The sequence below is a fragment of the Podarcis filfolensis genome (genome assembly GCF_964270895.1).
Source record: "Podarcis filfolensis genome assembly, chromosome: 4".
NCBI classification, from domain to species: domain Eukaryota; kingdom Metazoa; phylum Chordata; class Lepidosauria; order Squamata; family Lacertidae; genus Podarcis; species Podarcis filfolensis.
The window spans coordinates 87,809,217-87,820,915 of record NC_139607.1 but is presented as its reverse complement, the minus strand read 5'-3'; the positions used below and the strand labels follow the sequence as shown (position 1 = coordinate 87,820,915).

The following is an 11,699-nucleotide window of genomic DNA, read 5'->3' as shown; positions in this document are numbered from 1 at the left end:
CTTACTGGAAAACAGAGCAAGGAGAGGCTTGTCAGAGCGTGTCAGTGTACCATCCTGCAGACAGACAGGAGTCGAAGAAGACAAAAAGTCCCCATTATAACAATTTTGCACCGTCCTTTTCATACAGTACGAACGCCTGGAGGGAGGGGGGGAATCGCCCAAATTTACAAATAAAGCGCTCTCTTCATTTAGTTCGAGGGACAAACAACACTAAGTCACAGTTTCACACACGCGGGCCTTCAAAGCCTGGCAAGAGGCTCGTCGCCATGGCAACCCCACACCACAGGCTCTTTTTCAGCCAGCTGGCTCAAGTTTTCTGGCCTGTGCCCTCATCAGCCCCAAATTGCTGCCTGGGAGGGGCACGGCTTTGTCCATTGCCTCCTGTCTGACTAGTTGGAATGTGAGTGGGCAGGGCTGAGGTGAGTGCACTTTGGCTGCCTCCCGCTTGAGTTGCACACACACAAAAACACACAAATGTCTTTCATGAAGCGAGCTGCCTGCCTTCTAACCAGCCTAATCTTCTGGCATTTGTTTTTAGCAGAAGCGGCTACCAGGACGTTCTACCTTGGAATTGTGGAGGAGAACTGGGACTATGCACCGAGCGGCAAGAATCTGATCACAGGACAAAATCTCACAGAGGATGAGTAAGTCAAAGCAGGGGTCCCTGTTGGCGTCTTCTGAGTTTCTACTGTCGCTTTTAAAGTAGTTAATTCACACTTGCCCACATGATGCATATTGGGCTCAGTGCTTTCCAAGTTGTTTGCTTGTTTGTTTGTTTCCTCCAAAGAAGCATGTCTGGGCAATGAAACAAGTTTTTGAAGCGACCTTAAAATGCACCGAAAAGCAGCATAGGATGGTTCAAACGGCAATGCGAGGAGTTTTTTTAGGCTGCCCATCGTTTCACAGTTGCAATGTGCATTTAAGGCGCACTGCTACAGGTCTGCACACTTAGCAATTAAATTAAATTAAATTAAATTAAATTCCAAGGGATTTGGAGGGGAGTCAAGACCTGTGCTGCGGTCCTTTTGTAATAACGCAAACTTTCCTAAGCTTCAGTACCACAGTGCAACTGCCATTCAACTGCATTTGACTTAGACGCCCCAAGATGATTATGTATTTATGGTTGAGCTATCGTACTTGTATCGGGAGGAGTAAAGATTGCAATCTAAACACGCTTACTAAGAAGTAAGTCCCAGTAAACTCAGGGTGGTGCTTTTCAGACTATTTTCGGGCGGGAGCTTCGGTCCTCACAACGGCTGCGCTTTTCTTCAAACCACCTTCCATTTGATTTGAAGACAGAAGCCCAAATCAAACTGTGGTGCAGAAATTTTAGGCAGTGGCTGCGCATGCGCACATGATAGCACATGTGCAGACAACATCAGTGAGTTGGAGTTTGATGTGGGGAAAGAAATCAGGTAATGTGAAGACATCTCTGCCCCCTCTCTGGTCTGACTTGAAACACAGCGGAAGTAGGGGTTGACTTTGCTGTGTTTCAAGCCGCTAATGTGTTGAAGTGGGCCCTGCTGATCCCCACACACATTCACACCCCAAATATAGATTTCTGAGAAGGGTCTTTGGTGTAGGCCAGGCATGTCCAAAGTCTGTTTCGGGGGCCTTATCCGGCATTCCGGTTGGTTTAATCCAGCCCCTGTGGCAGTTTATTAGTTTATTTCCTGGGGTAAAATCCTAAAAAACCCTCAGTGACCTCAATCCTAAAAAGACCCTCAATCCTAAAAAGACCCTAACATTGCAGAATGTTAGGGAGCTTAGATGATACGAGCTTTTAAAGCATTTATTTTGACAAGCAAGCATCACCCCACTCTCCCCAGTGCCTTTCCGCCATCACTTTCCTTATCACAGAAAGTCAGATTTGGGCTTGGGGGCGGTTGTTGCCCAAGAGCACCAAGTCAACTTTAGTTGTGCAACGTGAGTCTAGAAGCACCCAATGCTGGCATTCTACAGACGATCTTCTGGTAAGCTACATTAAAGTAAATAGGACTTGCTTGTGAGTCAGTAAGCATGTATATGCTTGCACAGGAAAAAAAGAAAAGCTCTTATTACCAGTGCATAAAGGAGATGCACGCTTTATGAAACGTTTATTGATTGCCAAGCATCTGATGTTTTTGATGTTTTCAGAGCCTGCTGTGGCCTTCAAGCTTCGTGGAGAAATAATGACTTCTACATAGGCTTGCGTGTTTGCAAGTAACCTTGTAGACAAAATCATTGGAAGGCGCAGGTTTTATAACACTGATGAAATGTGGCTTCATCTGAGTGGTTTGAGATGGATAAACAGAACAATTTGTATACGTGATGGTAGAAGCTTTTCTGCAATTATATGGATCTGCACTAAATTTTCAGTGCTTTTTTTCTTCAAAAGGCTTCAAAAGTTGAATTTCTTAGTTTATTTTAACTCTTTGTTGCATGTTAAAATGTTGTTGCATAGCGTTTGCTTCTGGTTTTTCATGACCAATAGGGTTTGCAGTGCAGGACGTAGCAAATTCTTAGAATTCCAAAGCACTAACCAGTCCTTTGCAGACATTCCCCAGATCAAATGTAGACCTGACAAGCTACTCACGCTCCCTTCCAGATTAGTGTTTTATTGTAGGTGTATTCTGCAACATGTTTAGGGTTGCCATACATCCGGAATTTCCCAGACATAGCCAGGATTCGGCTGTCGGAAACAGTGTCCGGGCAGAAATCGCTGGAATGTCCATGAAAATCCAGACGTATGGCAACCTATGTCGGAAGTGTAGATTTTGACGAATTTCCTTTAAAATAGCTCAGAAACTTCATGTGTTGCTGTTTTTTCAGATTTTGCAAAAATAGCTAAACAAGTTTGGCAAAAAAAAAAAAACGCTGAACAACTTTTGTGTCCAGATTTTCACTTTTGAAATACAGTGGTACCTTGGGTTACATATGCTTCAGGTTACAGACTTCGCTAACCCACAAATAGTACCTCAGGTTAAGAACTTTGCTTCAGGATGAGAACAGAAATCGTGCTCTGGTGGTGCGGCAGCAGCAGGAGACCCCATTAGCTAAAGTGGTACCTCAGGTTAAGAACAGTTTCAGGTTAAGAACGGACCTCGGAATGAATTAAGTACTTAACCCGAGGTACCACTTGTTATGTACTGAAGTTCTCACCCTAGGCCAGCAGGGGGATACTGTAGATAGTTTTCACTCAGGTCCACATATGCAAATAAGGGATCAAAAGTGACGTTCAGTGATTGGATAGTTACAGAAAATGGTTACTGTTGCGTTCTAGTGGAGCTCTATATAAGCAGGCTGGCTGAACCCTTCAGTTCTGTTCTGTTCTGGCCTGTGAAACAAGAGCTGTTTGAAGAATCGCTGTGTCGTCTGATATGTTCACCCACAACTTAACGTCACTGTATGGCTACCCTAATTGTTGGCACAATGACAGTGTATTAGAGGTGGGGGGGTGTTCTGCTTTATTAGCTGTTGTGTGACACTTCCCCTTATGCTACAACATAATTGCTGTCCAGAGGGCAATTTGCAGAATGAAAAGTTACAAGATTACAGCAGGAAGTATTGCTGCCCTGAAACCTTTTCAGGCACAGTGTTGAAAGTAGGATTGTGTCTTGGCAGAATCCAGAGCACAAATCATTGTGAATGTGCAATAAAAAGGATGTATTGAGGGGCCCTTAATTAAGCAAGCTAAGCTACTGAAGTCAAAATTCCCAGCAAAGTCGCCTCTGCAATTGAATTGTGAACTAATTCATAATGGCCTCTTTTTCCACTCCATTAGCCAGTGTTTGTTTCCTACACCCTATGTATGGTTACAGCCCTGTAGGGCCGGGAGTTGCAAAAGAAATGTATGTGCCATGCAAAGGGCAAGGTACATATTGACGCTTGCCAGGTGTGTGGGGGCTGATAAGACAAACAAGAGATGGCTGCTGCTTCACAAGATCTAGTTTACATTATGGGACAATGAAAGAAAAGTCATCACGAAATGGGGAAAACGGCTCCAAATATTCACTCTCAAGACCTAACTCAATGTTGCCAGCATTTCACATATTTTCTCTGTGCTGCTTATTAATGTTTAGTTGAAGCAGGTGTGTAAAATGGTACAGTGGTACCTCGGGTTACATACGCTTCAGGTTACATACGCTTCAGGTTACATACGCTTCAGGTTACAGACTCCGCTAACCCAGAAATAGTGCTTCAGGTTAAGAACTTTGCTTCTGGATGAGAACAGAAATCGTGCTCCGGCAGCACGGCAGCAGCAGGAGGCCCCATTAGCTAAAGTGGTGCTTCAGGTTAAGAACAGTTTCAGGTTAAGCATGGACTTCCGGAACGAAACAAGTACTTAACACGAGGTAAAGGTAAAGGGACCCCTGACTATTAGGTCCAGTCATGGCCGACTCTGGGGTTGCGGCGCTCATCTGGTTTTGTTGGCCGAGGGAGCCGGTGTACAGGTTCCGGGTCATGTGGCCAGCATGACTAAGCCGCTTCTGGCGAACCAGAGCAGCGCACAGAAACGCCACTTACCTTCCCGCTGGAGCGGTACCTATTTATCTACTTGCACTTTGAGGTGCTTTTGAACTGCTAGGTTGGCAGGAGCAGGGACTGAGCAATGGGAGCTCACCCTGTTGGGGGGATTCAAACCGCCAACCTTCTGATTGGCAAGTCCTAGGCTCTGTAGTTTAACCCACAGCGCCACCCGCGTCCCTTAACTTGAGGTACCACTGTATTATTATTATTATTCCAGTGGTACCTCTGGTTGCGAACGGGATCCGTTCCGGAGGCCTGTTCACAACATGAAAAGAACGCAACCAACAGCGGCGCGTCTGCACACGCGCGGGTTGTGATTTGCCGCTTCTGCGCATGCGCGTGACGTCATTTTGCGCGTCTGCGCATGCGCGAGCAGCAACACCTGGAAGTAACCCTTTCCGGTACTTCCGGATCCCCGCAGGACGTAACCTGAAAGAACGTAACATGAAGCGGACGTAACATGAGGTATGACTGTATTATTATTAGTGAAATGGTATCATGATGTCAGGAGCTGGGCAGAGGAGGAATGGTGGAGACCGCCTCCCCAGCTTGACCCTTCCAGGGAGGAGGAGGAAGAAGACAGTTTAGATTTACAACAGGAAGGTCACAGCTCAGAGGCAGATGAGGAGGAAAGTTGGGAAATAACGGGATTGGAGGAGGAGGAGGAAGAAGCACCAGGCAGGCAACAGCTGACAGACACAGTGTCTTTAGAAAGCATTCCAGACACACACCCCTCTCCCAGAACCCGGCGAGCCTTGAAAGTAGGAGAGCAAAGAGCTCAAAGACAGAGGGCACGTAGCAGCACCCGTAGGAGAGACAATGAGGTTGGCGAATGAGGAAGTGGGAGAGACGAGGGGTGGAGATTCACTCGGGACAACACCATTATCCAAGAGGCTGGGTTCTATAGCCTCTCCCTGTAAATACTGAATAAAAAGCAGACAGTAAGAAACATTCCCTTGTCTTTGTACAGTCGTACCTCAGGTTCAAGTAGCTTCGGGATGAATATTTTCATGTTGCACTCTGCAGTGACCCTGAAGTAACAGAGTGCGTTACTTCTGGGTTTCGCTGCTCGTGCATGCGCAGACACTCAAAATGATGTCACGTGCATGTGCGGAAGCAGCAAATCGCAACCCATGCAGACGCACAGACGTGAGTTGCATTTGCTTCAGGATGCGAACAGGGCTCTGGAATGGATCCCGTTCGCATCCAGAGGTACCACTGTACGTTCCTGGGCAACCAGCCTGACACATGATGACATTCAGTGTTTACCTGTCCCCTACATAAGTTGATTGGTTCCCGCACATGGAGTGCTTGTGTTCATGTTTCAAATCTCATCTTCCTCATCTGTTCCATATGATTCATGGATTGAAAATTAACTTAAACTCACCCCCTCCCTTTTCTACTGCAGAGAAGCAATTGTCTATGTGAGAAGAGGCCCCAACAGGATAGGTCGGGTTTACAAGAAAGCAATTTTCAAACAATTCACAGATGACACGTACTCCCAGGAGATCCCCAAACCATCTTGGCTGGGTTTTCTAGGTCCAGTTCTGAGAGCCGAAGAAAGAGATACTTTTATTATTCATTTGAAGAACTTTGCTTCCCGGCCTTATTCTGTACATCCACACGGAGTCTTCTACGAGAAAGATTCTGAAGGTAAAACAAAGATTTGCTTTTCCTCTTCTGCTGTTTCAGATTCTATCTCTTTCCTCTATTACTCCTGGGAGCCAGTATAGTGGTTCAGGTAGCATGTTGGAAGCTTGACAGAGGAGGCCTCGGTTCAGATCTGGGCTCACATCAATTTGTCTGCAGAGGAATGTAATAGAGGCCTGCTGGGTCAGACCAAGAGTTCATTTACTCCAGCAGTGTGGAAACTTCATTAGCTTGAGGACCACATTCCCTCACAGGGAATCTTCGAGGGTGTGTGTGTGTGTGTGTGTCACATGTCAGTGGTGGGCGGGGCCAGAAGTAAAAGTGGGTGGAGTGATAAATGTGACTCTTGCCTTCATACAGTAGGCTGTGGAAAAGCCAAATATTTTTATACCAGTATCAGGTGGTGCGGCAGGGCAATGGCGCCTAACCTCACATCACAGCCACGTTCATTAATTTCAGTGGGTTTATTCTGAATAAAACCTACTTGAGTGCTGCCCTATATTTACTTAGCCGCTTTCCCACCTTTTCTCTTTTTGCAAAAGTGATCAAAGCAACTTTAACAGAGAGAGAGAGAGAGAACAAACTAAAATGCTCATGTGTAAGATGTCTAAAAGGGCACACAAAGAACTTCAATCTTTTTTTTTTTTACGTTCCTCCTCAGGAGCCCTCTACCGAGATGGAACAGGTGGCAAAAGCAAGGCTGATGATTTTGTTCTCCCTGGTTCCAATTATACATATACATGGCTGGTTACAGATGAGTTTTCACCTACACCGGCAGATCCACGGTGCCTGACTTGGATTTACCATTCGCATATCGACACGCCAAAAGATATCAGCACTGGGTTAATTGGGCCGCTGGTGGTTTGTCGAAAAGGTACGGAACATGTCATGCCAAGTGCCTCTGTGGCAGCAAGATTTGGTTAAAAAATTCAGGTCTGCATCCACAAATTCTGATACATTCAGCAGTTGTACCTTTGCATGACCTCTGAGTAGCCTAGCCCATTTCTGGTGTCCAATTCACACTGCTGGTTATTATGTTGAAAGCCCTAAACAATTTTGGGCCAAGATACCTAAAAGAACCATTTCCTCCCATCAAGTCCCATTGATAGCTGGCGAGTGGGGGAAAGGAGAGAGTATTCTCAGAAAGCCTGAATTGCAGCCTTACAAAGAGTTTTCTCTTCCAGCAGGTTTTTGACCTGCCAACTTGAAGATATTTTTTAACTGACCCCTCAAAATTCATATCTCTTTTACCTGCTGTGCTCCTGTACTTTAACGGCATTTTTTCATCTCTGCCAAGCTAAGCAGTTGGCTCCTTACCTCTCTCGCCCTGACCTAGCCACTGTGATCCACGCAACAGTCACCTCCAGACTTGATTATTGTAACTCACGCTACGTGGGGCTGCCCTTGAGACTGACCCAGAAACTCCAGCGGGTGCAGAATGCCGCGGCGAGATTCCTTACGGGGTCCTCGCCACGGGATCACATTCACACAGTGCTATACCAGCTGCACTGACTCCCGGTGGAGTACAGGATCAGGTTTAAGTGGACAAACGCTGGCTCCCTTGGCCAATAAAGTGAGATGAGCGCTGCAACCCCAGAGTCGGTCACAACTGGACCTAATGGTCAGGGGTCCCTTTACCTTTAACCTTTAAAGCCCTATACGGCCTAGGACCCTCGTACCTACGGGACCGCCTCTCCTGGTGTGTCCCATGGAGGACTTTACAGTCTTCAAACAAAAACATCTTGTAGGTCCCAGGCCACAGGGAGTTTAGGCTGGCCTCAACCAGAGCCAGGGCTTTTTCGGCTGTGGCCCCGATCTGGTGGAACGCTCTGTCACAAGGGCCCTGCGGGACTTGACATCTTTCCGCAGGGCCTGCAAGACAGAGCTGTTCCACCAGGCCTTTGGCCAAGGCACAGCCTGACCCCCCTCCTTTGGTAATCCACACAGAACTCTAGCCCAATGGTTGCCATTAATTTGATTCTGAATTGATTTTAGAATGCTGTGCTTACTTTTACTGTTGTTAGCCGCTCTGAGCCCGGCTTTGGCTGGGGAGGGCGGGATATAAATAAATTATTATTATTATTATTATTATTATTATTATTATTATTATTACTGTGATTTTTCATGGCAACTGCAGCCAGAGCAGGTGAGGTTCCATTGCCCTCCTGCCTTCCAAACGCCATGCTTTACTGCTGCTTACTGAGAAGAAGAGGAAAGGGGAAAAGCAGTGGGAAGTTAGGCAGTGTGGAAGCAGCAGCAGGAGCAACAGATTGACTCTGCCACAGCCCCCACACCATGCCAAGCTCCCCACTGCCTTGTCCTCTTGGGAAGCTGCAATGAAGTCTGGTGCTGGGAAGGCAGGAGAGCAATGCATTCCCATCCATCCCATTAGCTGGTTCTGTCTATAGCAGATACACACAAGTGCAATTATTGCAAAGGATGTTGATAGGAGTTGGGTATGTTCAGCCTGGGGAAGAGAAGACTGAGAGGTGATAGGGTAGACATCTTCAAATATATGAAGGGCTGTTTTCTGCTGCTCCAGAAAGTAGAATGGATTCAAACTACAAGAAAAGGAGATTCTGACTAAACATTCTGGCAGTAAGAGCTGTTCAACAGGGGAATAGACTGCTTCGGAAGGTGGTGGACTCTTTTAAACAGAGGTTGGATGACCACCTGTCAGGGATTCTATAATAGTGACAACAACAACAACAACAACAACTTTATTATTTATACCCCCCCCCATCTTGCCAGGTTTCCCCAGCCACTCTGGGCGGCTTACATATAAAATGGCAAAACATTAGTCATGAAAAAATTACCTGATACAGGGCTGCCTTCAGATGTCTTCTAAAAGTCAAAAAAGTTGTTTATTTCCTTGACATCTTATGGGAGGGGGCCACTACCGAGAAGGCCCTCTGCCTGGTTCCCTGTAACCTCACTTCTCACAGTGAGGGAACCACCAGAAGGCCCTCAGTGCTGGACCTCAGTGTCTGGGCTGAACAATGGGGGTGGAGATGCTCCTTCAGGTATACTGGGCCAAGGCCTTATAAGGCTTTAAAGGTCAGCACCAACACTTTGAATTGTGTTTGGAAATGTACTGGGAGCCAATGTAGGTCTTTCAAGACCAGAGTTATGTGGTCTCGGCAGCCACTCCCAGTCACCAGTCTAGCTGCCGCATTCTGGATTAGTTGTAGTTCTTTAGCTGTGATGCCAGCACTGCAGGATGACTGGATGACCTTTGCGGGATCCCTTCCAACTGTACAATTCTATGAATCTATAAATGCTGAAAGCAGCATAGAGCATTTCCAAAAAGAAATCTGGAGTATAAATACAGCAGCAGGTGATGCATTCCTTGGAGGTGGGTTTGCTGCCCCTGTAGATTCTGCTACCCGAGGCCTCACCTCACCTTACTTCATGGATGGGCCGGCCCTGGCCCTTCCCCATGTACTGTTGTGCTGCTCACGAGTAAGGCCTAGCCCATGTTCTTGGTCTGTAATTTTAAAGAATCCCCCTGTGCAATTGCTAACAACATCATTCACGTACATAATATGTACCTAGGCCTTGAGTCTGCACACTGATTTCAAGGGAAGAATTTCGGGGTTGATTTCAAGGCAAGAATTTTTAGAACATGTGAAGTGGCTCCAAATAAATTAACTTAAAGGGTTTACAAAAAAAACAAACTTTTACGTGTTTCCTTTCTTAGGAACATTAGATGATGCTTCAGCGCCAGCGGCCAATGCCACAAAAAGCTTCGCTCTCATGTTCAGCATCGTAGATGAAAATCTCAGCTGGTACCTGGATGAAAATATAAATACCTTCTGCTTGGAACCCAGCACTGTGGATAAAGAGGACGAAGATTTCCAACTGAGCAATAAGATGCACGGTGAGCTGTGCTGCAGGACAGGAAGAACAACGCTTGTTTTGCAATTGCTGCCAGATTTGGTTGCAATTTCTAATTGCTGCTCCTCCTCTTCCTTTCCTTGTGAGAGGAAATAGTCTGGAGTTGTGTCAGGATATTAATGCATTTTAAATAAAAGGACACATTCTACTCACGTAAAAACACACTGATTCCCAGACCGTCCGTTCAAGCTACCCACAGCTTGAAAAACAGGCCAAGCCGGACTAGGTGCCTTCAGTTCAATCCTGAGGCAGGTTCCTCAGCTTTGAGTCACCTCAGCAGCTCCTACAGGAAAAAAAGCAGAGGTTAGGCAAGCAACCCATTGTGAAATGCCTTTCATCATGGGAAGGCAAACTAAGGGCCGGATCCAGCCCAATCGCCTTCTAAATCCGGCCCGCGGACGGTCTGGGAATCAGTGTGTTTTTACATGAGTAGAATGTGTCCTTTTATTTAAAATGCATCTCTATTTGCGGGGTCTGCCTGGTGTTTTTACATGAGTAGAATGTGTGCTTTTATTTAAAATGCATCTCTGGGCTATTTGTGGGGCAGAGGAATTTGTTCATTTTTTTTCCCCCTTCCAAAATATAGTCCGGCCCCCCACAAGGTCTGAGGGACAGTGGACCGGCCCCCTGCTGAAAAAGTTTGCTGACCCCTGCCTTTCGCCATGAGTCCCTAGGACTTGAATGGAGGGCCTCTGGGTTTGTGCACAGCTTCTCCTTGTGGTGAAACCCTGAACTGCAAGTTGCAGCATCAATCTGAGCAGTTTCGCATCCTCAGCCCCTGGACTGACCCCATCAGACAGGCTGTCCATAGGATCCCCCTGGGCAGGAAGGAGTTTGAAGGTCTTCCTGTTCCACTTGCGCCTTGCTTGAGCAGCAAGCTTGTCCCTGAGCTCTGGTGTCTTCCTGTATTCTTGGGTTCTGACAGCTGGCTTGTTCCTAAATGATGCCTCCTGCATTTCACCATGTCCTGTCTTTAGAATCGTAGGGTGGGATGCAACTAAGTTGTTGAATGCATGGAATGAGGTGGTTCGCTTGTGCAACAGGACTTTCTGCTGCACAAGAAAAGGTGCAGCAGAGGGAGAAAAGGTGGGAAAGTCTTGTTGCATGAGCAGATCTCGTTCTCCACCTGAACACCCCGCTTAGTGCTATGTTGAATTCCATTCATAGAATTGGAAGGGATCTCAAAGATAATCTAGTACAACCCCTGGCAATTCAGGAAAGTCACTGCTACAGCAACCAAACAAGAGTGGCCATCCAGCTTCTGCTTTTAAAACCTTTAATGAAGGAGAGTCCACCACCTCTGAGGCAATCTTGCTCTTTGGCGCTGGCTTCTGGACTCATAACTCTGTGCTCACCTCAGACATCTACTCCTGGCCCACAGCTGTCAGTGTCTAGACCCCAGAATCCATCTCTAGCCCCATCTTCAGGCATGGGGGCCTCTTCCAACTGCCCAACTTTTCCCTTCTCTGTTTTTCTTCCTTTTATCTCATGTCCCCTTGGTTTTCTTGGTTTTCTTTTTCTTATTCTCTTCTTCTGTCTCTTTCACCTTTAAATTTCATATCTTTCTTGTAATAATAATAATAATAATAATAATAATAATAATAATAATAATAATATTTTATTTATACCCCACCCATCTGACT

General features: G+C 46.3%; 1 protein-coding gene across 3 annotated transcripts in view; it reads left to right on the top strand.

Moving 5' to 3' along the window:
- Window positions 1-335: 335 nt before the first annotated feature.
- Window positions 336-11,699, top strand: part of HEPHL1 (hephaestin like 1) — a 36,992-nt gene continuing 25,628 nt past the window's right edge. For 2 of the 3 annotated variants that reach the window (XM_083609583.1, XM_083609582.1), the window contains exons 1-4: window positions 460-644; window positions 5,918-6,162; window positions 6,821-7,033; window positions 9,860-10,039. In XM_083609583.1, coding sequence (XP_083465709.1) covers window positions 475-644; window positions 5,918-6,162; window positions 6,821-7,033; window positions 9,860-10,039 — 808 coding nt within the window. In that variant the 5' untranslated portion in view covers window positions 460-474. Of the gene's footprint in view, window positions 420-459; window positions 645-5,917; window positions 6,163-6,820; window positions 7,034-9,859; window positions 10,040-11,699 lie in introns of those variants that run through there. The other variant, XM_083609584.1, reaches the window with a different exon arrangement.